This window comes from Bos taurus, chromosome 26 (assembly GCF_002263795.3).
Source record: "Bos taurus isolate L1 Dominette 01449 registration number 42190680 breed Hereford chromosome 26, ARS-UCD2.0, whole genome shotgun sequence".
In the NCBI taxonomy this organism is placed as follows: domain Eukaryota; kingdom Metazoa; phylum Chordata; class Mammalia; order Artiodactyla; family Bovidae; genus Bos; species Bos taurus.
This window is the reverse complement of record NC_037353.1, coordinates 21,862,568-21,888,384: the sequence shown is the minus strand read 5'-3', so window position 1 is coordinate 21,888,384 and position 25,817 is coordinate 21,862,568. Positions and strand designations below refer to the sequence as shown.

General features: G+C 50.1%; 1 protein-coding gene across 4 annotated transcripts; it reads right to left on the bottom strand.

The window, feature by feature from the left end:
* Window positions 1–968: 968 nt before the first annotated feature.
* Window positions 969–24,622, bottom strand: SFXN3 (sideroflexin 3). Of its 4 annotated transcripts, none has more exons than XM_059881822.1 (11): window positions 24,557–24,622; window positions 23,189–23,352; window positions 22,362–22,536; window positions 21,969–22,063; window positions 21,546–21,621; window positions 21,313–21,398; window positions 20,985–21,112; window positions 20,739–20,788; window positions 19,807–19,856; window positions 19,293–19,340; window positions 969–15,009 (listed from the first exon to the last, which is right to left on the bottom strand). In XM_059881822.1, exons 2-11 carry the CDS (start codon window positions 23,347–23,349, stop codon window positions 14,991–14,993), a joined length of 888 nt encoding a protein of 295 aa, XP_059737805.1. In that variant the 5' UTR covers window positions 23,350–23,352; window positions 24,557–24,622; the 3' UTR covers window positions 969–14,990.
* Between the last annotated feature and the right edge of the window lie 1,195 nt (window positions 24,623–25,817).

Below are 25,817 nucleotides of genomic sequence, written 5' to 3'. Positions count from 1 at the left end.
AATTGGTCCAGACTGACCCATTAGAGATGGATACAGAGGAATTGTGCTTCCCGTGAACATTAGAATCAGTTAAGTCAAAAAAGGCTCAGCGTAGATAATTAAGACAGAATACCTTGTAGCTAGCTGGGCCTTTCCAGGTGGCACCTAGTGGTAAAGAACCTGCCTGCTAATGCAGGAGATGTAGAGACACAGGTTCAATCCCTGGGTCGGGAAGATTCCTTGGAGGAGGGCATGGCAGCCCACCTCAGTATTCTTGCCTGGAGAACTCTTGGACAGAGGAGACTGGTGGGCTACAGCTCATAGGGTCGCAAAGAGTCGGACATGACTGAAGTGACTTAGCATGCACGCATGCACCTGGTAGCTACCTACTATGACAAATAGGTGAACTCAGTCAAAATAAAAAGTATGTGTAGGAAAATAGGGTTAAGTGAAAAGGAGAAGTGTATGAATACTAATTTCAGCTGTGTAAATATTTATTACACATACCATCAACAAACACCCTAAGAGAATTTAGAATGAGGCATATGGTTGAGTGTAATGCTTATAATCCTTTATTTTGTAAAATTATTTTTTATAATAAAGTAGAAGCTGTTTTTATAGGTAAATTAGGATGGTGAGATAAATGTAAAATGTTGGGATAACCAGGTGAGAAGGTAGGCATTATAAGTTAGCTGCAAAAAATGGTACCAAATGAAAGCTGCTATCCAGCAGACTAGCCCTCTGTAAAACAGAAGCATTAAGGCAACTTGAATGAGCTTTAAGACATGCAGAAAGAAATCAGGTGGAAATTTTCTTCAGTGTACTTTTCTTATGTCAGGGGAGGCAACTCCTCCCCCAGGCTCCCATTTTCCATGCACCTTTGAGATGGAAATCATAGTTCCATCTAACCTAATAACTTGGCCACATTTTTGTATTAGTAAACTTAGAGAAAATGTTAAAATCATTGAATCTTTCTACATTTCTGTTCACTTTGTTTTTAACCTTTTATTTCATTTCAAAGTATAACAGACAAGAGGAAAAGTGCACAAAGTAGAGTTCAGTTAATTAATACAAAATGAACACTCACGTGATCATCTTCCAGGTCAAGAAATACAACATGGTTTACACCCCCAGAAGCTCCCGTCATGACTAGTCTCCCCTTTTCCTCCTAGATAACCACTTCTAAACTCTGTGTTTCAATTTTGCCTGGTTTTGACTTTTATATAAACCAGGACACGCCTAGGAATAGAATTGCTGCTGCATGTGATACGCTTGCATTCAACACTAGTTACCACCAAACTGTTTTTCCAAAATTTCTTCCCATTGTGCCACATCCTTGCCAACACTTGGTATCATCAGTCTTTTTCATCTTGGCCATTAAATACATTAGAGATTATGATTCTAAGATGACCAGTTCCACAAGGATTTCCTCCCCTTTATTTTGAAAAATGTTTAGACTTGCATAGAAATTACAAAGATAGCACAGAAGGTTCCAATGTACTCTTCACTCACCCTGTCCCAATGGTGAATCTTATACGACCGTGATATAACTATCAGAACCAGGACATTGATATTGCTACAATATTACAAACTATGGGCCTTAATTCACATTTTACCTGTTTTTACATACATGTATGTGTGTGTATATAATTGAAAATTTAAGGTGAGTTAATGGGTCTTGAAAGGACCCTGATGCTGGGAAAGATGGAGGGCAGGAGGAGAAACGGACGACAGAGGATGAGATGGTTGGATGGCGTCACCGACTCAATGGACATGGGTTTGGGTGGACTCTGGAAGTTGGTAATGGACAGGGAGGCCTGGTGTGCTGTGGTTCATGGGGTCACAAAGAGTTGGACACGACTGAGTGACTGAACTGAACTGAATGGGTCTTCGGATGGAGGAGCCCGGTGGCCTGCAGTCCATGGGGTTGCTAAGAGTCCGACACAACTGAGCGACTTCACTTTCACTTTTCACTTTCATGCACTGGAGAAGGAAATGGCAACCCACTCCAGTGTTCTTGCCTGGAGAATCCTAGGGACAGAGGAGCCTAGTGGGCTGCCGTCTATGGGGTCACACAGACTCAGACACGACTGAAGCGACTTAGCAGCAGCAGCAGCAATGGGTCTTCTGGTGTTTGAGAGGTAAAGTTCATGCTAAGGGAAAAGCCAGTAAAATCTGCAATACTAGACAAAATGTCCTTTAATATATAAGTTGCTTTTCCATTACCCAGAGTCATTGGAGGGAAGGGAGGCTAATTGTCAGGAAAGCTAGATACTCGCACACATTCACACTCCACATCTACCTGCTAGGATGAGTCCCAGGTACACTAACTGAAGACTACATGTTGTTATGGCACACTCAGAACGGAAGATCTGGTGATAACAAATGATGTCCTCCAAAGCAGCAGGCTCTTCAGTCCCGCCTGACTTTTTACTTAATGATTTTGTGTGAGGCCAGTGAGATACCTTCCTGCTGACACCTCTAGAGTGATTCCTCATTTCTTCCACCTTTATTTTATATAACACCCAAATGATTACCAAACTATCTCTGGCACAGACCTTTATACTAAAAGTCACACCAGTATATCCAAACTGATGAATCTATTTCTCATATTTTCTTCCAAGCAGCCAAGGAAGAAGGCCATAAGCGACTCCAGCCTACATTATACTTCCGGCCCCCAGAAAAAGCATTAGTACATCAAATTGCTCTGATACTTTGGCCACCTGATGCGAAAGAGCTGACTCATCAGAAAAGGCCCTGGTGCTGGGAAAGATTGAAGGCAGGAGGAGAAGGGGATGACAGGACGAGATGGTCAGATAGCATCACAGACTCAATGGACATGAGTTTGAGCAAGCTCCGGGAAATGGTGAAGGACAGGGAAGCCTGGTGTGCTGAGGTCCGTGGGGTCACAAACAGACACAACTGAGAGACTGAACGACAACAACAACATCAAATTGCAAGGAACTATGTTATTGACTCTGCTGGGGTGATGTGCTCAAAAGGAATTAGTCACATGGCCGAGGCCTGACCAGCCTGGAGCTTGTCTCCTCTGCATCAGATGCAGTAGATGCCCCACTCATTTACCACTGACCATCCCAAAGATTACCTGCAGATGGTTCCTGTACCGTCTCATGGGTCTCTCTACCTGTTGAGTCCTCTGGCCCTTAGACAGCTCAGCTAGCAGGGCAGGCTAAAAATGCCAGGGTTAACTCAGGAGCAAGCTGTAGCCAGTGAAGCAAGAGTTGGAGGATAAATACCCCTGCTTCCTTTCCTTTCAGTGGGATAATTCTGTGCTGTATTCTGTCCAGGCTTGTAGAAGGGTTCTCCCTCACTGATGCACCCTTTATTTGCTTTCCCTCACTTCTCTCACTTCCTCTTTCCCTCACTGTTCTCATGGTTAACCTCCCAAACAGTCCTTACGTCAGATTCTGCTTTCTGGGGAACCAAAATTAAGATAAGTTCTGTAGACGGAGGAGGCCAACTGAACAGTCCCATCAAGACCATATGGACCAGGAAAAGTTCTTGGACCCCAAACTACATTTGTTAGTGGCAATAGCCTTGCTTACATCCCACTTTCAACCTTTACTCTTAAGACAAAATAGAGCTTAGCATTGGCTTCTGTGGCAAGTTAGACAATAGGTTAGTATCCAAGATTTTCCTGAGCTGGTTGTTTCCCTGAAGCCAAGGAAGAAGCTGAGAAATGTACGCTAGAACCAAGGAAAAACTGGTGGGAGGCTTTTTCACGGGCTGATGGAAAATGGAGAGGACCTAACAGTAAGCCAGGAACTACTTGGCTTTTAGGTAACCGAATCACAGAGAATCCTGGACTCAGAGAGCATCACAATATGGTATATATAATGCTGAGCAGAGAACAATTGCCACCTCTGTTCAGTGTGGACAATTTAGTACTAACAGAACAAACATGTTAGAACATGGGCTAGAAAGAAGAAACATGAGGGTCAGCATAAACCTTAGAGCATGTTCATGAGTCCATAAACCTTACACGTCAGTGTGAAACAGCCTTACAAATCCCCAATTCCTTCGTGTATTTTCCACCTTTTTCCCCAGGAATAAAATACAGGAAGAGCAGCACCTAAAGATGACAATCAGGCAAACTCTGCCTCACAAACCTCCTGCTGGCTCTGTCCCCTAACTGGGGGACACCTCAAGGGGAATGTGTTGAGTAGATTCACACTGAAGTTGAACTCAAGAATTATGTAGAAATATGGCGCTTTAAATTAAGGAATTGAGATCTTTGGGCCCTGGGACTTGATTTGCTGCCACACTGCCCTCTACAACATTTTTTTTTTTTAAGATTTATTTATTTATATTATGGCTATGCAGGGTTTTCATTGCTGTGCGAGGGCCTTCGCCAGTTGCGGCAAGCCAGGACTACTCTCTAGTTGCGGTGGCCAAGCTTCTCTCATTGCAGTGGTCTCTCGTGGCGGGGCACGGGCTGTAGGCACATGGGCTCAGTAGCTGTGGTGCACAGGCTGAGTTGCTCTGCAGCATGTAGGATCTTAACCTCACCACAGATCGAACCCGTGTCCCCCTGCATTGGCAAGCAGATTCTTTACCACTGAACCACTAGGGAAGCCCCTTCTACAACATTTTAAAAGAATCTAGAATCTAGATTTATCACAAGAGAGAAGGCTGCTGTATATCAGTCTTGTGCTTTGGGAACTGTCAAGCTCCCAGCTGCTGAGTGCTGTCTGCAAAGCAGGCAGCAGCTGCAGTGGGAGGCAGCTTAAAAGGCCCCATAATCTAGGAGGGGCCTCTGAGAAGTTCTTATTTTACCATAGAATCCAGGCTTTCAGTCAGCTTGGCCAGCAGCTGTGACCCATCTGAACCGCAGTTTATTCTAAGAAACAAGGAATTCAGCCTTCAAACATGTTGTATTTGGCATAGTGGGTTTTCTTCTTAATTGCCAATATTTAAATAATGAGAAATTTTGTATAAATTTAGGGGCCAGAGTCATCAGGCCAGGATGTTCAGAGAGGCCTAAGGGCTCCTAGTGCTGTTCCTAATGCTAAGATTAGGAAGTGAGAAAAGTTGGACCTAGTATCTAAGCTCCGAATGCTGCCAGATTTTTTGGAAAGAGAAGAAAACCCAGGGAATCTGATCCACTCTGCAACCACTGAAGATCAGCATTGGCTGCTGTTGGAGTGGGGCTGGTCCTACCCAGATCACCACAGTCCTGACCAGGCTTACCTCCCTCACTTAAGATTCCTGCTGGTCCATCTGGCCTTTGAGTTTATGATCCTCGAACTAGCTGGTTCCTTCAGCTCTAACATGCAGTATTAACAATGACAATAGTTACCGCTTATCAAACCATTCCAGCGTTTTAGGCACTGTGGCTAGCAATATACATACATCAGCTAGTTTCAGACTTACAAAGGTGGTATTATTAACCTTACTTTTTAAATGAGAGGACTGAGGTACAGACCTGGAGGTAAAGTTGCCCACTATCACACTCACCAGTAAGCAACAGAGCCAAGACTTGAACCTGGGGCTAACAACATCCAAGGCCTGATTCTAACCATCACATTATCCTGACAGTATCACTGTATCTTTGTCAGCCTAGCTCTAGTGCAGCTAGAGTTGGAACTGCAGCTGGTGTCTTATCATTTAAATACCCCATATTCAGGAGCCAAGCTGCAGAAATGCAGGTGAGCGTGTGCCCAGATCAGGAGATGGGGAGATGATGGGGAACCTCGTTGGTCACAGCATCTAAGCACCTGAGACCAAAGTGCTTCAGAGCTGGCATGAAGAGAGGGGACTTCCCAGGGGCAGTCTTTTAGACTCCCTGCTCCCAATGCTGGGGGCCCAGGTTCAATCACTGGTCAGGGAACTAGATTCCACACGCGGCAACTAAAGGTCCCACATGTTGCAACTAAGACTCAGCACAGTCAAAAAAATTTTTTTTCAAAACAGAGATGACAAGAGAGATGAGCTTGGGTTTCTGGGGAGGCAATAGGGGAAAGGCAGGCTAGTCCCCTGTTAGAGGCCTTGGAGAGAACCCCCAGCTGCTCCTAGTGCTGGGACAGGCAAGTGGGAGGTGAAAGCATTTACAGATGGCTGATACCTGAACTGCTGGTGTCGGCAGGAACCATCCTGCGTATGTGTGGTTGGGCTGGAGGGCCTGGTGAATGAAAATGAGGTGGTTTCCTGAGCTGGGGGGCAGTGTGAGCCTCAGAGCCGTGGGGCTTCAGGGCCTCTCTACCCTCCTTGCTTGAGTGGTTGGTCTGTCGTGACCAGGAGGCTCCTTTGTAGGAGGCAGCCCAGCTCCCTCACAAGAAAAAAAATAGCATTGGAGCCCTCCTTAGGTGCAGAAATACAGCAATTTACCCAAGGCCTCCGGACCACGGCCACGTGCAATAATACATGGAAGTGGGAGGGGAAGGGAGGAAAGGTCACGTCCTGAGGCGCCTAAGCTCGGCCCGGGGCGCTGGGACGCCACACACCTGGCCCGGCGGGGAGCAGGCAGGAAGAGGCGCTGTCTGGGGCTGAGGGCACCAAGCGGTTCCGCGGCCCGGTCAGGCGGGTGACCCGGAGCCCTGAGCCCGGTGGCTTGGCTGGGGAGCGCCCCTGCGAGAGCCGAGAACGCCGCAGGCAGGTGGCAGCGCCGGGAGAGAAAGCCGACGGAGGGAGCTCTCCAGCCCCGCCGGAGCCCGGGGTGCGTCCGCGTCCCACCTGCGCGAGGGCACCTAGCCCGCGGGAGGAGGCTCGGGAGTCCGAGGCGGGTCGGATTCCCAGCCAGCTCTGTCCTCACAGGAGGCGGCCCATTATCCGGCGTCGTTAAAGAGCAATTAGATGGAAATTAAGCCGAGAACAAGTATTGATTATCTCATTAAGGCCGGGGGAGCCCTGTCTGTCGGCGAGAGTTTACTGCGGCTCACCCCATTATCTGCAAGGTGAAAGCCTGCGGTCATCAACACCTAGTGAAGTATCGATCTGGTCCCAAACCCAGTCCCGCCCCTTCCCCCTAGAGTAAGGGTTCTAAGAGGTGACACTAGGGGTGTGACAAGGTGGAGGAAGAACTCGGGCCCCCCACTCTCTCTGTCTTAGCTGTTCTCTGTAGCTGCCTTCCTTTCTTGCTCCCAAATCATTTCACACCCTGGTGCTGGCCAGGGGCGGGGCTGTAGGTGTAGGGACTGGAGAGGAAGGTCAGAGGTAGTTCACAACCCTCCAGGCCTGGAGAGATGAGACTCCCCTAGTTTTACATCCAAAGAAGAGAAACTAGAGTTGAGATTTAATGGAAAGAATTTGCCCTAGCTGACACAGCGCACAGGGCACCTCCGGACCCCAAGCCCCTGGAGGGAGGGGGAAAGGCTTCGTCTGGTTGACTACCATCACCAAAGGCAGAGACACCTGGGACCACCCCACAGATTTCCCAATGCTTAGTAACCTCAGAATTCAGAAGACGTTTCCTCAGGATCCCAGATGATGTGACATTTGGAGAAAAATCACAGTGTGTTGGAGATGAGTTTTTTTCATCCCAGCTTTGCTTCTAGTTTGGTTGTGTGACCTTGGACAAGTCACTTTGCTTCTCCGGGTCACAGAATCCTCTAAAGAATGGAGTCGAAAGAGCTCTATGGCTCTTGAGTCCTCAGACACCATAATCTGACCGACTAACTGCTGAGCTCCTGCCTGGTAGGGGCTTCCCAGGTGACTCAGTGGTAAAGAATCCACTTGCCAATGCAGGAGACTCAGGTTCAATCCCTGGGTCGGGAAGATCCCCCATAGAAGACATGGCAACCACTCCAGTATTCTTGCCTTGGAAATCCCATGGACAGAGGAGCCTGGTGGGGCTACAGTTCATGCGGTCACAGTGGAGTTGGACATGACAGTGACTAAACAACGAGAACCCAGCAGGTAGATGCTAGGGAGGCAGCTGAGTGCCCAGCTTCTGCCCACACTCCACGAGTTATGACCTCAATGGAGAGAAGATATCAAATTGATAATCACAGAAATAGTAATTCACAATTATTAATTAGAAGAGTACAGATGCTGTGAGGGTGTTTAAGAAGAGGGTGGTGGAATTTACATAGGAAACAGGTATTTCCATTAAAAAAAAAAACAAAAACACAGGGAACAAGCCTGTTGCCCACTCATCCACTGACCACAAAATTACTGAAGGTGCTCCAGAGCCCATGGTGAGTAAAGTGATGGTCCCTTCCACCTGGAGACTGGTGTCAAGTAGGGGAGAGAGACAATGACATAATAAACAGATGAAGGTAAAAGCACACACATGGTCTGTATACTGAAAAATATGACATGGGGATATGAGTGAGAATAAGAAAAGGAATTTACTTAGGAGCGGGGGTCAAGGGAACCTCTCTGAGAAAGCGAAGTTCAGTCCATCATTTAAAATCAAAAGTCCTTCAGTCAAACCCGCGGGAGGAAGGGAGAGGGCTCACCTTCCTCCCCTACTGGCCTAGCCTCAGACCTCTGCCCAGGTCGGAGACGGAGAAGGAAATAGAATTGCGGTCTCTGGCACTCCTGACCCTTTTATGGGGCTCACCTGACGGAAAGGAGGTGGAGAGAGGGATGGCGGCGGGTGGTGCGGCCGGCACCAGGTTGGCCAGCGCCGAGCGAGCGGCGCTGCAGCGATATCTGGGCTCATCTCCCTGCCCCGGAGTCCGGGAACTATTAATCTTGGTTGACGGTTTCTAATGTCCTAATTGGGAGGTGGGGAGAGCGGCCCAGTCCGCCCTAAAGGTAGAAGCAGCTAATGGGCCTCTTCATCACCGCCAGGAGCGAGTCCCTGGCGGAGAGCTAGGGGCGCTTCAGCAGGTGAGACGCGGAGCTGGCAGCGACCCTTAATGAAGCTGCCCGAGCGGCGGCGGACCGTGAGGGAGCTGGAGAGGGAGGCTGTTCCGGAGGTGAGTGGAGAGGTCGCACATTCCCGCCCGGCAGCCCAGCTCCGGAGCTCACCTGGGCACACTTTATCTGAGGAGACTTCCTGGGGGTTCAGTGCTGGGGGTGAAGGTGCTGAGTTAGCCTTGCCCAGATAGGAATCTTATCAGAGGTGACAGGAGCTGGGTAGGCTACACAGGGAGGAGGAGTGTCTGAAAGCCCAAGCTCCCCTACCGTAAGCAAGGGCTGGGCACGAAGTGGGCACTCTGATGTGTGTTGACCTACGAGGCCTAGGCCCTACCTGTGCGGGTAAGTAGATGTTAGGAACAAGTGTGAATTCGCAGGCCTCTGGGACCCCATGACTCCAGAGCGCCCGGTCTTTTCATAGTTGTGCCCCTCACCCCTCGGTGACTCACTTTCCCTTCTGGGGAGGGTTGGTAAGCTCTCAGTCCTCCAGCTCTCAAGCCCGTCTCTTCCACCAGCACCTGCGAGCGGGATCTGTCTCTAACCCAATCCTTCCAACGCAGCCCTCCTCACCCCCGCCCCCATCCTAGTCCAAACTGCCCGAGGAAGAGAAGCGGGGCGGGGGTGTGGGGGGGAGGTGCCCCCATGCCTCCGGGTCGGCGCCTCTCCTCCGCCCTCCCCAGGGGCCCGCCGTGCTTCTCTTCGGGATTCACTGTCTCTCACTCGCTGTCAGCCTCTTTCCCGCCCCCTCCCTCTTCCAGCCGCATCAGAAATATATTGTATTCTCGCCTAATCCCGTTCAATTACAGCATAATAAAACACATAATAAAAACCTAATTCATTTTTCTCCTGCGCCCCCCATCTCCCTGCATCTTCTTGCTCGGGATTAAAAATTTGTCTTCATGTTTGTGGCACCGCAGTCCCGGCGCCTCCGCATCTTTAATGTATGAACCGGGAGTTAGGGACCAGCGGGTTCTGCAGTCTTCGCTCCGGGAAGGCGCCCACCAGTCACCTAAGGATGCGGACTGGGAAGGAGAAAGAAGAGTAGACCAGCACTGGGCCTCACCAGCACCCACCCGCTCCGTCCCCAGGGATAGAGGCGGATCAAAGGCCAGCAGATTTGAGTGGCCTCGAGATAGCGCGTCCATTCTTCCAACGGATCCAGCGTGGCCTCCAGGGGGCTTAGTGTGGGGCAGGTCTCTGGGGATTTTACCAAGGAGGCTGGGCTACCTGATGCAGCTTAGCTGAAGGTACAGAGCAGCGCTGTCTTCAGCCTCCATTCTCTCCTTTGCTTCTGATCTGAGCTGACTTCATCAATGCAGCTCTGGCTTCCAATTTAGCAGTACCATCCCCAGTCCCTAGGGACACTCTACCACCTTCTGATCAGTGTGAACAACTGGATCACTGAAACAAGGTTAGAACTCCCCAGAAGGAATTATTAAGAATTCAGTAGGAGGACTTCCCTATCGGTCCAGTGGTGGGAACTTGCTAATTCAGGGGGCATGGGTTCGATCCCTGGTCTGGGAAGATTCTACATGTCTTGTTCAGCTAAGCTCCACACCGGCTACTAAAGCCTGCAGGCCTAGAATCTGTGCTCTGCAACAAGAGAAGCCTCTGCAATGAGATGCCCGTGCACTGCAACTAGAGTGTAGCCACCACTCACCATGACCAGAGAAAGTCTACACAAGAAAAATTTTTTTAAAAAAAGAGTTTTACTATTAAAAAACAAATTAATTTTTAAAAATTAAATTTAATTTAATTTTCAAAAAGGAATTCAGTAAGAGAAAATTTTCCCACAAAGGCGCAAGTACTTGGGGAGCTTAGAGAGGGCAAGTCTGAGACCCAAGTGCAACCCAGTGATATTCCTTCACTTCTTCCTTCATTCATCTAGGGCAGGAGTTACCAAATTTTCTACATTAATGGAGCCCTTAGTTTTTCAGGAATTTTTTCACAGTACTCTAGGCCAAAAAAAATATCTAACAATTCCCTTTAAATACTTAGTTCCAAAACAACTTAATATTTACATCCTAACTTCTTTATGCAGCTGTTTGAAAACCTAACACACATAAATTGGAAGAAAAATAGAATGGTTTTACATTATTCTTACCAATGGATGGAACGTGTGTGCCTGTTGGGCTCTGCATAACTTCTCAAACCTTGGAATCAGCTTGGATACTGCCATCATCTCCTATTCCACAGTGACTTTTGTATAGTTCTTGCTTTTTGTGATAGCAACCATCAAAAACCCAGTTTTGCAAAGACATCTTTAAAAGTAAGGTAGCACAATCTAATTTTGGAACTGTGAACTACCTCGAGCTAGTAGTTTTTGCAGTGTCCCAGAAATGTTGATTATTCTGGGGTTTCCCTGGAAGTCCTGAGTCTACTATGGCACTCTGAGGAGCCTCAGTATACTGTGTGGAAACCACAGACTTAGAGAGTCTACCTGTTTTCTTTAAGCAACAAGCCTTCTCAGTGGTCTTAGAAAAGTGCAGTTCAGTTCAGTTCAGTCACTCAGTCATGTCCAACTCTTTGAGACCCCATGGACTGCAGCACACCAGGCCTCCCTGTGCATCACCAGCTCCCAGAGTTTACTCATGCCCATTGAGTCAGTGATGCCATCCAACCATCTCATCCTCTGTCATCCCCTTCTCCTGCCTTCAATCTTTCCCAGCATCAGGATCTTTACAAATGAGTCAGTTCATCGCATCAGGTGGCCAAAGTATTGGAGCTTCAGCTTCAACATCAGTCCTTCCAATGAATATTCAGGACTGATTTCCTTTAGGATGGACTGGTAAGAAGTCATCTGATTTAGCCAAAGGAAAAGAACTAAAATCTTATCCACAGCTTATGGGTCAGATATAAACAGGGGAGTCTGATAGCCTGGGGGTTCAGGTGTTAGAAGCCAGCATGCAGAATGTGGCTCTGAAAGAAAATCACTAGCAGTGATGATCAAGTCTAGCAGGATGAACCAGACACAGAAGCCTTGATTATCATAAAAAGCAGTTCCTTAATCTTATATCACCACTACCCACCACCACCCCTGATCCTACTGTGCCATGATACCCTGGAAAGGAGGTCATGACAATGAAAGTATATCACCAGAGACCAGTAACTCTGCTATGGGAAACCAAACAAGAATGAGGTGATGTCTCTTTCCCAGCATACCTTAAAAGATGGCAGCTCAAAAAAAAAAAAAAGATGGCAGCTCAGAGCCAGCCCCAAGAACTGGCAGGTCAGCACCACAGAAACTGCCAAGAGGAAAAGGCATTGACGTGTAGAAGGAAGCAGATAGACAGCAGAGTTGGAGACAGTGGCTCTGATTACATGTTAGATATTCTGTCCCCACCTCCCTGCATTTAGGACTCCTAGAGAGACACAGAGAGGGAGGGCTGAGTTCCTTCCCTTGCTGGCTATCACATGTTGGAAGATCTCTAGGAACAAGCTTCACTTTGCCTAGGGGACTTATCAAGTCACATTACCCCCAAGATTCTGACATACCTCCCTGGGAGGGTAAGGTGAAAATCCCTGAAGCTGTGAGCCACTGTTTCTGTTGTGAATATGTTATGTCTTTTAAGTTTGTTGAGGAGTAAAATAGATTGAGAGCCACTGTGTCAGTAAACTAACCTTGGACAAATATCTGAGTGGGGTTTAGAGCACTTTTGGATTCCACATTCATTTATTCAGGAAACATGTATCGTGTACCTACCGTGGATCGGGCACTATTACAGGTGCAGTGGGCATGCACACGAAAGTGAAGATATGAGTGGTTGCTTAATGGGTATAGAGTTTCAGACGTGCAAGATGAAAAAGTTATGAAGATCTACTCCACAATGATGTGAATATACTTAATACTACTGAACTGTACACTTAAACATGGTTAAGGTGGTAAGGTTTATCTTACATGTTTTTTTAATCACAATAAAAAAAATAGTGAAGATATGATGCCTGCCCTCAGCTTTTTTATTTAAACTGGCAAGAATCCTTTGTATAGGATCAATAGGAAAACATACTGTAGCAAATACCACTCAGGTTAATTCCCAGCTCACGATAATTGCCCTTCTTTGAGAACAGCCCCAACCACAGAGAGGGACCTGAAGTAATGATGCACAATGCCCTTGCAACTTGACCCTGACCTCTGGCTACCTCCTAGGGGCAGACAACTGATCTAAGCTGCACCAATTTTTGAAACTTAAACAGAGAGACTGAAGCTGTTACCTTTATGACAGTGTCTGAGTACTGCCATTGCTGAGACCTCCGGAACTGCTCAGCTTCTTGCCCTTTCTAAGGCCTGGTTGATTAGCTACATCTCTGGTTCTGAGAGCTATGGCAGAATCCTTTCAATTTAATGAAGCTATCCACAATCATTCTCTACTGCTCTCCACCAATAACTTCAACTATAACCCAAAGCAGTAGTGCTCCTTCTGGGAAATAAAAGTTGAGGATTTGCTGGTGACAGAGGAGGGGAGGTCTTCAGTCAGAAAATAGCATAGGTGGTTAATTTACAGATTGAAATAGCAAATTCTTGTTTCATAAGCACTTTACCCTGAAGGAGCTGCAGTGTTGCTTGTTACAGACGGAGTTATTTTCCTAGTGGATGTGAGGGGATGGTGGGGAGGACAGAGTTGTGTGAATAGCCTAAATTATTCACAGTCCCTCCCCGATTCTCCTCATCCTTGTTATTCAGTTGCAAAATGTTGCTGGGAAGACTGGAAGGAGAAAGCTTGAGGAGGCTGTGGCCTGAAGTTGTGGCTGCTATGGTCCTTCTGGCAGCCTGGGCTGGGGCTGCCAGTGAGGGAAAAATAGAAGAGTGAAGGGGGCAGCTTCAGAGGCTCTCTTTGGGAAAATGATACAACTGGTTTGAGGTTCCTCCACAATTTCTAGCAAAAGATTGTTCGGCTTCAGGACCCAAGATCAGTGCAACACGCAGGGAGACTGACTAAGGGGACCGCCTGCCGAGCACTGGCTGTGTGCCAGCAGGTGGGATGGGACTCTTCACCCAACAGTCCATTTCTACTCAGCGCTGGGCACAGAGCCACACTTAGCAGAGTTTACTGAACTGTGGCATGCAAGGGTAGAGAGACGGAGAGACCGCGGAAGGCGCAAGATGCAGAGTCAACAGCCTCATAGGCCGCTGCGGGGGAAAAAAAAAAACAAACAAACAGGCCTTGGAACCCAGGAAGGGCCTCGCGTGATTCCTCGAAAACCTCGCGTATTTCTGGGCGGGAAGTCAAAAGGCGGACGCTGGGGCACTTGTGGGTTTCGAAAGTGGAAACTAGGGAGGGGATTTGGCGGATTTAACGGCCCAGGACCCAGATGATCAACGAAGCGGATCTGTGACCTGTGACGCAGGTTCCAGGCTCAGGTAGGCGCAGAGAACTGTATCCTCAGCCTGCTGCGCTAAAGCCGTTGCCCGGGAAATGGGGAGGAGGCGGAGCCAACCGAACTTGGACTGACCGGAGCCACAGCAGGGGCGGGACTCTGCTTCTAACTGGTTATGTTCCTCGCGAGGGGCGTGCTCGCTTGTGACCAAGCGGCCGCAGGGGCGGGTTGGCTTGAGACTGACAAGCTTGACTGGGGAGAAAATGAGACTTGGTTTTAACAAGTAGGGCACCAGCCAGGGCGGGACTAGGATAGTCTGAATGGCATAAGTCCATAGGGCAGGAGCTAAAGCTAGCACGAACCACCTGTCCTACGCAGGCATTTTAGACACAGTCAGGGGAAGGACAGGGTGAGGTGATTTGGGAGAATAGCAGTGAAACATTTATATTCAGTTCAGTTCAGTTCAGTCGCTCTGTCGTGTCCGACTCTTTGAGACCCCATGGACTGCAGCAGGCCAGGCCTCCCTGTCCATCAACCAGCTCCCGGAATTTACTCAAACTCATGCCCATTGGGTCAGTGATGCCATCCAGCCATCTCATCCTCTGTCATCCCCTTCTCCACCCGCCTTGCCTTCAATCTTTCCCAGCATCAGGGTCTTTTCAAATGAGTCAGCTCTTCGCATCAGGTGGCCAAAGTATTGGAGTTTCAGCTTCAACATCAGTCCTTCCAATGAATATTCAGGACTGATTTCTTTTAGGATGGACTGGTTGGATCTCCTTGCAGTCCAAGGAACTCTCAAGAGTCTTCTCCAACACCACAGTTAATAAGCATCAATTCTTTGGCACTCAGCTTTCTTTATAGTCCAACTCTCACATCCATATATGACTACTGGAAAAACCATAGTCTTGATTAGACGGACCTATGTTGGCAAAGTAAAGTCTCTGCTTTTTAATATGCTGTCTAGGTTGTCATAAATTTTCTTCCAAGGAGTAAGCATCTTTCATGGCTGCAGTCACCATCTGCAGTGACTTTGGAGCCCCCAAAAATAAAGTCTGCCACTGTTTCCAACATATATATATTACCATATGTAAAATAGCCAGCGGGAGTTAGATATATGAGGCAGGGAACCCAAAGCCAGGGTTTTGTGACAACCTCAAGGGGTTGGGATAGGGAGGGAGGTGGGAGGGGAGTTCAAGAGGGAAGGGACGTATGCATACCTAATGCTGATTCACATTGATGGGTAGCAAAAACCATAACAATACTGTGAAGTAATAATCCTCTAATTTAAAAAAAGAAAGAAGAAGAAAAAAAGATGTTGGCCTCCATTGGAAATATATACATTAAAAAAAAAAAAAAGATGTCGAACTCATTAGCCCCAATGGCCAAGGAAAACAGCCCCTGGCTCCCTCCTTATAGCCAGGGTAAGCCAGGCCTCCAGATCCAAGCCATTTCCCCCCCTTAGAACATGGACCAGGAGAGAGGAAGAAGGCTGGGTAGGAAGGCCAAGGATGCTGATACAAGTTCCCAGAGAAGGTTCCCGGAGTCTGAGCACTGGGAGGAAGACAGAAGGCCCAAGAATGGGGCAGATTACTTTCCAGTGAGTAAAGTGCTATCTCTGCGCAAATGCTAGCTTCCAAAGAAAATTCCAAGCATGTGGAAGCAGTTTGGAAAGCATACCTCACTAGGATTTGCCCCTAAAGAACCTGTGAAGTTAACCTTAACCAAACTTTTTTTCTTTTGAGAACCTGGTGTGAAACTAGGAATTTTGGTGGCAGAAAAGCCTTCCTACTAACTGGCCCTCTGGTGCCCTGTCCAGTCTTCTCTCTAACATGGTTTAGTATTATTTGCGGAGTACAATAATTGTTACTAAATATTCTTAATGATTTTGTTTTACAAATATTCCTGCACCTCACTTCCTAAGTAGATTTCTTTTGCCTAGATTTTCCAGTAAAGTGCAAGGCCTCTTTTCAAGGGGATTGCCAATGGTCAAAGCTATAACTATAGAAAGAGGTTTCGAGATTTGACCCAGGGTGCCAGCTGGGCTTGGTGGGAGACACTGTTCCCTGGCAGGATGCAATTGAAACTGGTTATCTAACTGTCATCCCATAGTTAATCAAGAATGGGAATCTTTGCTTATACTCCTTGTTATAAAACCCTCAAGCTTGGAAACTCTTCAGTGGCTTTGGTAAAAGGTCTGTCAATTTTTTCTGTCCTATAAACAAATTGGGCCCGGGAGGAGATGCCCTGGAATGTCAAAAGGACTAGAAGAACGACCTCAAGTTTAACTGGCGGGTGAGGAAAAAGCATAGCACAGGCTTCAGAGTCACTCAACTTGGCTTGAATCCTGATTCCACCACCAGATAGTTGTGTAGCTGTAAGCAATTTTCTTAATGTCTTAAATAAGTCTGTTTTCTTGCTATAGTGAAAGTGATAGCCACTTAGTCGTGTCCAATTCTTTGCGACCCATGAACTGTCACCTGCCAGGCTCCTCTCTCCATGGAATTCTCCAGGCAAGAATACTGGAGTGGGTATCCATTCCCTTCTCCAGAGGATCTTCCCAACCCAGGGATTGAACCATGGGTTTCCTGCATTTTTCTTGCTATGAATGGACATAATATGTCTGGCCTCACAAGGGTGTTTGTGGAGCTCAAAAGACACAATGGACTTAACAGCACTTAGTTTCATTAAGCCTGCCTGGCATGACTGGAAGGATTCAATTAGCAGTAGCTAGCGTCACTCCAGTGTTCTTGCCTGGAGAATCCCATGGACGGAGAAGCCTGGTAGGCTGCAGTCCATGGGGTCACACAGAGTCGGACACGACTGAAATGACTTGGCAGCGGCAGCAGGGTCACCCCTTGCTGTCCATCAAGTAAACTACTTTCCACAAGGAATGGGTGAGCTCAGGCTGGGGTAACAGGTCACTTGAGGCTGTTGTGGGACTATTCAGTCCTAAAGGTTCCTAAAGATTTCTCTTGACAACCTATTGTGAGAGCTTTAGGCTGAGAAAAAAAGGAGATGAGTGCGTAGAGGTGTGTGGCACCCTAACAACTTCTCTGATGGAGCTAGGCAGTCCTTAGCCCTCTAGCCTTTCTCTCTTAGAGATCACCACACCATCCCATGCCAAATGCCTGAAAACAACCAAGAAGCCTGAGCTGATTTGTAGGTGTGTGATCAGCCCCTTGCCACCCCCGTCCCCCGCCCCAGCTCCCCTCTCCTCCAAGGGAATAGGAGGTGGAGTCATCATCTACCTGCATCCTTCCTACTTTAGTACTCTGGGTGTGGATGGAAGATTGATTTTTCTAATCTCAGAGCGCCCTCTGCTGGCATCTGAGGCTCCCTACAAATGGGGAGGGAAGAGACTAAGATTCGAATTTTGTAGGGAGAGAAGGCTCCCTACAGAAGACTGCAGAAAGGAGGCTCTTCCCTGGCACTCAGGACGTGGAATTGAGTGACAAAGAAGAAACAGACAGGTGTTCAGTTTACTGAGTAACAATGGCACCATAGCTTTTATTACTGGTGGCGGTTGGTTGCGGGAAGCAGGAAGGTGCTCTTAGAGGATCTCACTGGGGCCTTCACCCCACTTCAGCCAGATGTCACAAGAGTTGGAGGCAAGGTCCAACTCTTCACTCTGTGAATTCACCAGCACATATTCCATCCCCAAGCCCACCTCCCCTTTGGACCAGCCATTGACATCTGGGCCCTTCTGCCTCTTGGAGATGGGGGTGGGGGTGGGAGCAGAACCAGCCCTCAAGAAAGAGAAGGAACTAGGATCAGGATGCTGCGGAATGTCTAACAAGATCAGTGGAACACAAAATCCCCTGTCTTAAGATTGTACACTCAGGCTTTGTTGCCCTGAGGTGTCTTACAGCCACTCAGACACCTGTGGAGTGTAAGCACCATTCCCACAGCTGCTTCCCTCTGTCAGAGGGTGCTGTGGGGGCTCTTAAAAAGGAATGCTTTGCCATGCCTTCAAGGCTTTTTGGTTGTGGGAGGGTGCTGGGATTTTAAGTTTAGCTTGAGGTTATGATGTCAGAGTGGACCGAAACTCCTGGGATTGTGCCCTAAGATGGCCTTATTGTAGTGGGAGGCAGGGAGAATGGGAAGCTGGCAAGAGCAGTACAGGATGCTGACACTCCTTTGTTCTATAGAGGAGAGGAAATGACCCATTCCGGGATGTGGGGGGTGGGACAAGCCCCCTGCCTCCCTTATCCCCCCATGTCCTCCTCCGCCAGCTCAGTTCTTGCCAGCTCAGTTCTCGAGTCAGCTTTGGGAGCCGGAAAGCAGAATTCTGAAGGATTCAGCCCAGTTTGGCCTGCTAAATGTCCTTCAATCTCTGTCGTGAGATCCTGGGGCTCCTATGTCCAGAAGGGGCAAGGTCCCATCAGAAATGACTTGGCTGGTGAAACTGTTTAGGCAAGAAAGCCCTGTACTCTGGCTGGCAGATAGCCAAGAAGGGAAGCCAGACATGAGAACATCCCAGGACAGCCTGCACACACACACGTTATCACTTATGTACATACACAGACGTACTAGCGTAGGAGAAAGGGATTATGTGACCCTGCCTTTTGAAATCAGAGGAGAGAAAAAGGCTTGTGGGGGCACCTCTCAGCCTAATGGATCGCTGGTCTCAATGGCTGCTCCCCCATCAAGCCCTCCGCCCAGCACCAGGCAGATGGAAAGCAGCAAAGACGGCAAGGCTCCACTAAGCAGCAGCCCAAGGAGGCGAGGAAGGAGGCCACGGGCTGACCCTGCCTCAGAGCCCCTTGTTGTAGTAAACCACTTCGATGCTGGGGTTTTGCTCCTGAATCTGAGCTCTCAGCTCCGGCTCCAGCCTGCTCACGTGTATGGAGCTGTAACAGAAGAGCAGGCTGGCTGAGTGTCCCCTGAGCCCACCCCTCACGCTCAGGGACCACCATCCCTCATCCTCCCAGGCTGCAGAATCTTCTGCTCCGACTGCCAGAGGCCCAGATCACAGTCATTCCCTCACCCCCAGGATAAGGTGAATGTCCATCAGGCCCCTTCCTGGAACACATTGATGGGACCTAAGGTCAGCTGCTACCACAGGTGTGGAAAAGTGGAAGTGAAAGTGTTAGTCCCTCAGTTGTGTCCAACTCTTTGCGACCCTATGGACCTGTCCAAAGCCCCCAGCCAAGCCCAGAGACAGCACTTACCTTCTCTGGGGGAACAGGGCACAGCACAGGGGGGTGGCAAATACCAGGCTGAGGGAGAAGAGTGTTAGAGAGGTTTGTGAAGCGCTGATCTAAGAGTGTGCCCTCCCAGTCCCCCACCCTATCTCTGGAGACAGCCCCTACGGGTGGAAACTGATTAAAGCCAACGATGACAGATGACAGTACGTTCTGGCTGAGGAAAGAGCCTCCAGAGCAGTGATCCGGAGCGCCACAGCCAGTGACAGAACCAGGAATTAAATGTGCATCAAACTCTAAGATGGCACCAAAAGGCTTACTTCCATGGTGGATGCGGGACCCCTTTGACTAGACTCTTGACCTTCAAGAACAGACCTCACCCCTTAACACACACAGTATGCTTTACAGGTGTCCAAGACCCCTACCAGCTGACTGTATGAATGAATGACATATACAAACATCTTAAAAGCAATAATACCCACCCACATTCACCACAGAAAGGACACTCACACACACTCTAGCTGTCTTCCTGCATACTTACCAGAAGCCCACCAGGCCCATCTGCAGTGGGGCCCCCAGCCAGGGGCGGCGCTACGGGTAGAGAGAGAATATAACAGTGTGTGTCCCCTGCCCCCCTCACCCGTAAACCCATACCATGGCAGCGGTTCTATCCCATCAGCTCTACCTTTAAGCCTCTGAAATATGGCCCTTTTCTTTCCCTAATCCCATAACAGCGATTGGCCACCTTCCATTCCAGCCAGGCATGCTTGCCAACACCCTTCCTAGCATACCATCCTAACCCTTACCTCTCAGAATCACTTCCTACAGTTCCTCCAGGAGCATTTCTCCAGGAAGCCTTCTCTAACCCTCCACTCCCTCCCTCCCATCTCACTGCATCAATCTGTCCATTTCCAAACACACCTCCTGCTCTGCACACCCTTCTTGATTTGTTCCAGCCATACAGACCACCAATCTGTTGCTCCGTGTGTGTGTGTGTGTGTGTGTGTGTGTGTGTGTAGCTGGCACTCAATAAATATTTGTGAATAAAGGATTCATCAAATGAGTCAGAGCTTATATTGTAAACTACAGCATGTTCTGTCCTGTTTACACATGTGTGAGCCTGTGTGTGTGTGTGCATGTGTCTCAATGCTTTTCACAGCTGACAGCACGAGCATGATACCAGGTGTGACTGTGATGGTCCCTCCCTATGTGTGTCTCTGGAGTGACACCAGCTTCCTTCAGGACAGAAACCCTTTCCATCCTTTCCTGCCCTTCTCCTCCTGCACCCTCAGTGCTCCTTCACTCCAGTTCAATTTAGTCTTGCTGAATGAATTAATGAAGGGGGGGGAGCACAGGGGTGCAGACAGGTGGCAAGTCTTAGACTTAGGTCAGGCTGCAGAGGAGGTTGGGGACTGGTCACTTCTGCCCCCAGGCACCACTACTTCCAGGATGGGAAAGGAGAAGGTGACCTACCTTCAGGAAGTCTTTCTTCTCCAGGGTGTCCATGATCACCGGGGGAATAGCTGAGGGAAGAGCAGGGCAGGGAGGGAGAGAATGAATGGAGTGAAAGTCAGGACCCTCAGGAAGGGGTGATTCCCCCTTAGCAGCTCCTCCCACTCTCCCCAGAATCTTACAGCTCCCAGAATCCTCACACCCCCTGGAAAATGGCATCCCTTCTCTTAGGGCCTCCCGTGCCCCACGGAGCCACCCCTGCCTCACCCATGGCAGGAATCGCCATGCAGATTCTTGATATCACCACCTGGAAGATTCCTTTCTTGGCTGCAGCCACGGAATGGCCAAGCCTCTGACCCTGTTCATTGGTCACTGGGATGCCCACCTGAAGCTCCCTGAGAAGGGAAAGGGGTGAGGATCAGATCACAGGCAGCTGGTCCCTGGGGTCCCTCAGACAGCCTAGATTCAAAGGCTGGTTCTCCCACTCCACCATCCCCCAGCACCAGATGGAGACTAGGCCCGGCAGTTTGCATGGCCAGCTGGTATGCCTACAAGCACTCTGTGCATGCACACGCCAGAAGCAGGGGCCACTCACCTTTGCCTCATCAGGGGGATGTTGATGCAGTTGGCAGCTGCAACGGCTGCAAAGGGCACAAATCTGCCAACCAGTGGGGGAAGATGCTGGGGGAGGAAAGGTGTCACTGAGTGGCCCTAAGGGCCATGGGGTGGTGGGGAACTCTGAGGAGAGTCACCAGGAGCCTATAGGTTGGGTGGAGGAGGGGAAAGGAAAGAAGGAGGTAAGTAAAGAGCGAATGGGGGGGCATTTACCTTGGTCAGGGATTTGAGTCCCAGGGCCGTGGCCACAGCCCCGGTGGTGGCACTCACGTATGCCATTCCCAGCTGCCTGTGGGTGGAAGAGCCAGGAAATGAGGTGGAAATGAACAACCCAGCATGTGGCTCTTTGCTCCAGGGACACGCCAAATCCTCAGTAACTGAGGCGTGGGAGGCTGGCCTCACTGCAGAGAAACGTCTCCCCTGCTCCAGTGTAGACCTGTCTGGAAGCCCCAATCCCTCCACTTGAAGAGGGTCCCCCAAAGCATACACAAGAAGATCTCGCACCATCAGTCAGGCCAGGAAAGTGAGCAGGGGACTGGCTGAGAGGAGGGCATTGAGCCACGGGCTGCACAGGCCCGGGGGGACAAGAGAGAGAAATGGAGGGCCGGGAGGAGAGCCCCTGGGGTGAGCTCTCACCTCACAGTGATGGGAGCGTCGCCACTGCGGTTGGAGTAGTTCACGACGGCATTGAAGGACTGATTCAGCCACTGCCAGAACACCACAGTTGGGGTCTTCCTGAGGGAACAAAGGCCCTTATGTCCACAGTGTCCCACATCCTTGGACACTGACAATAAAACCCCAAAGGTTATCCCCAAACCCTCAAGAGAGGCCCTGGTGATGACCCCAGAACCTGCTCTGATGACCTGTGCATGACCCTCCTTACACAAACACACCTGAATTTTGAGAAATGGAAGCGATTCTAATACAAGCTCTCAGCCACCCACTATATTCTGCCCAAACTGGCTCTGAGGACATGCCTAATCATCTAGCCTGAACAGAGTACCAGGGAGGAGACACACAAGATAGGACCTGCCTGTAGAAGATGAGCATGCAGCCGGTGATGGTCATGTTCATGGGCACCTGGGCCGACATGCGGCCAATCAGGACCACCTTCTCTCCTGTGTCTGGATGGAAGGCAGAGTCGTACACGTACTTGGCCCTCCACAGCTGGTCCTCGGTGAGCCCTGGCGTTACTATGCCAGCCCTGCAGAAGTTGGGAAGGAGCTGACAGGCAATTCTAGGGGGCAGATCCACCCTCCCAAGCCCTGCCCACCCAGCTTAGGGGTGATCTGGACAGAGGACCAGACACTCTGGCTCCCAATCTCAGAACAAATGAGCTTTTTGTCTCTGGGGAAGAATCAAATCTTCCAGAAAGAGTGCTCCTATTTCTATTTCCCTTCTGGCCACACAAAGAGGGGTGCCCTTCTGCTTCTGTCTAATGCTAGGTCATGGGTCATGGTGGTTTCCAATGGGTCAAAAATGGCTGGGGTGCTCTGAGGGTTTTTCCTCCTGGAAACAAGGAGGCTGCCCTCCTAATTTCTTGGGACTCAACTTTGAGCCCCTCCATCCTTGCAGAGGGTGGCCCAGCAGAGGGACAGGTCCTGTAGAGGGTTTGTGAAGCACAGAACAGCCCCCTATCCATAAATATCAACACCACCTCCTCTACCCAAATACCCTGAAATCCTTTGGGCTGAAGTTCTGTGTCTTAGTTGTCAGTGATTCCGACAGATAGAGTCAAGGAGTGAGGGGGTGGAGGAGTAAAACAGGGTCATGCTCAAGTGAGGGGAGGTAGGTACAAAAAGTACTGTATGAATAGCAGGGAATGAGCCCCTGGGTCAGATGGGGTCAGGGGTCACCTGTAGTTCTGCACGATGTTCCGGGAAGCTTCCAGCTGTGCCCCAGACAGCAGCAGATTTCGGGGGTCCGTCACGGTGAAGAAGTGCCGGGCTCTGCCTAGGAAAGTTCTTTGGTCCCAGCGAGGTTCCTGGATATTGATATCTAAGGGCAACTCACCCATTTTCTGCAGGGCAGGGACCAAAGTCAGAGGACTCCAAGGAAGGGGTCCAAGGGCTCCACATGGGGGAAACTTCGGTGGTGCTGCCCTGGTCCCTGGGCCTATTGCCAATCCTCTGGAGCTCAAGGTAACTCCAGATAGGTAAGCAAGTGGGGGAGGAGCTGCTCTCTAGGCAATGTTCCAGCCCAGGGACCTACAGCCACTGGAGGAGGGGACAGGAGAGAACAGGGCCAGGAAAGCAGATGTCCTTGTGCTCTGGCCTGCTGCAGATTTTCATGAGTGAGGATTTACACGTGTGTGGTTGACGCATGAGCGGCAACTAATCCCATGCAGCTACTCTTGTGCTCTGTATGCACAAAAATGCAGATTATATGCATCACACATCCACATTCATGTCAGCTTTAGGCCCCAGTTGCTTTGAGATCTACATGCAAACACCCGAGGCTGTTTGGAAAAATGGCATAAGCTGTACCACACTCCAGGCCCTAAATGGAGGAGAGCAAGGGCTCAACAGCTTCAGGGCTTACCTATTCCGGTCTCAAACAGGGGACTGATGCCAGCCAGCCAGTGTGCTCGCAGGCATCCACAAGTTGCCTCTCCAGACCCATCTCCCTCAACCACACTGAACTGCCCAACCCACACTGAATTGCCCAAAGTTCTCCTTGTTCCCCAGGTGGGCAGGGCTGGCATAGACACCCACTCACCTCTTCCTGAGCCACCTGCCTCTAAAGGAGCAGGATTCAGTAAGTGACCCCTTCACTCGGCATAGAGAGGAAAGCCTGAAGCAGCCATCTGGCCACGTTGGGCAAAATCCTACAAAATGACTAATCCTCTCCAACCACACTTCCTCACAGGCAGGCACACCCTCCCCTCTCGCACACTCACATTCACATACCCACACACAGAGACACCAGCATACTCGCCCTACACAGACCTGGAGACAGGGTGGACACACCCTGCACACCAAGACCGTTACTTACTTACTTACATACACACACATGCACAGCCTACATCCATCAGCTGCAGACACTTGAATGTGTGACCACACAGAGCCCCACCCTAACATTCCCTCCCTAACCAACTCCCCTGTGCCCCATGAGCCGAAGATACTGAATCCTATAGGACAGGGGCAGCTTCCCTTTCTGACTCCCAGCCCTCAATCCGCTACTCCCCTGACCCCCAAGCCCCACCCGGCACAGCGAGCACTCACGCTTTCCTAGGCTCCTGGGCTCCGCGGTTCTGCAGCCCTCAAACTCGCCTTCCTCTCCGCGCTTCCCCCGCCTCCCCGCCCCCGCCTTCACATCCATCACGCGAAACGTCACGCGTGACGCTCACGGGCTTGCGAGGCGGGGGCTCCGCCCGACGAGGCCAGGGATTGGCAGGGCCTGGGGGCGATGAGTGTCATTAAGGGCGACGCCCCCGGCCCTGGCTACCGAGACCCAGCCCTCCACAGCCTCCCAGAGCCAATCAGGGCTCGGGAATCAGTTCTGGCCGCGTCCCCAGCGCGAGAGAGGAGGGGAGGAGCTGCCCCGTTTACTTGCATTCCCTTGGCTGGCCTCGGGAGGCACCCGGCCTCTGCCCAAGGGGTCTAGGTGCCCCCCGAGAAGGCAGGAGGCGCGGAGGGGCATCCTCTGACGGTGCGCCCAGAGGGACTCGTGTTACCTCCAGGCTTGTTTACATGATGGCTACCTTGGCCGTGGCCTTTGCCTGCTTGGTCCTCTGGGCTCCTACCCCGGTTCCCATGAGGTCCTCTCGCAGCATCTAGACATTCTTATCCCCTCACAGATCAGTTCTGCTCGCGCCTGTGTCCTTTCAGTGCCCGCACCTTTCCTCCTCTGTATCTTCTATCCTCCCCTCTGTAACCTCTAGCTCCGCTGGGTCCCCAGTTTCCTTATGACTCCAGTCCCTATCCCTGCATCACAGACCCTGGCCCCTGGCCCTGTCCCGGAGGTGAAGGGGCAGAGAGCTCAAGATACCTCTGTCTGCATCAAGCAAGTGGATCAGACATTCTTCCTACTTCTGGTGGCCCGAAACCAGCTTCCCTGCTATGCGTTCTTTCCAGAACTGGAAGGCCAGAGAGACACTTTCTGACATAGAAGGAGGATGCATGTGAAGGCAACGTTCAAACACACACACACACACACACACACACACACACACACACACACACACACCCCTCAGTCATCATACAGAACATCCATGCCGCAAACTGAGGCTCCAGCTCGAGCTCCTGCCCACTGCACGTTCACGCCTCTCTCTGCCCAGGTGACATTCCCTCGCTGAAGCCTCAGGGGTGACCGCAGAGAGGTGGCAATTCCATGAGCCCTAGTAAGTAGCTGGTTCGGCCTGGAAACGACGCGGTTCTAGGCTCGCCTGCACCGAACCGGTAGCGGGAGCCGGGTGAGCCGAGATCCAGGCTTTAAGTTCATAGTGCAAGATGGGGTATCAGAACTCGAACTGGAGCGGGTAGA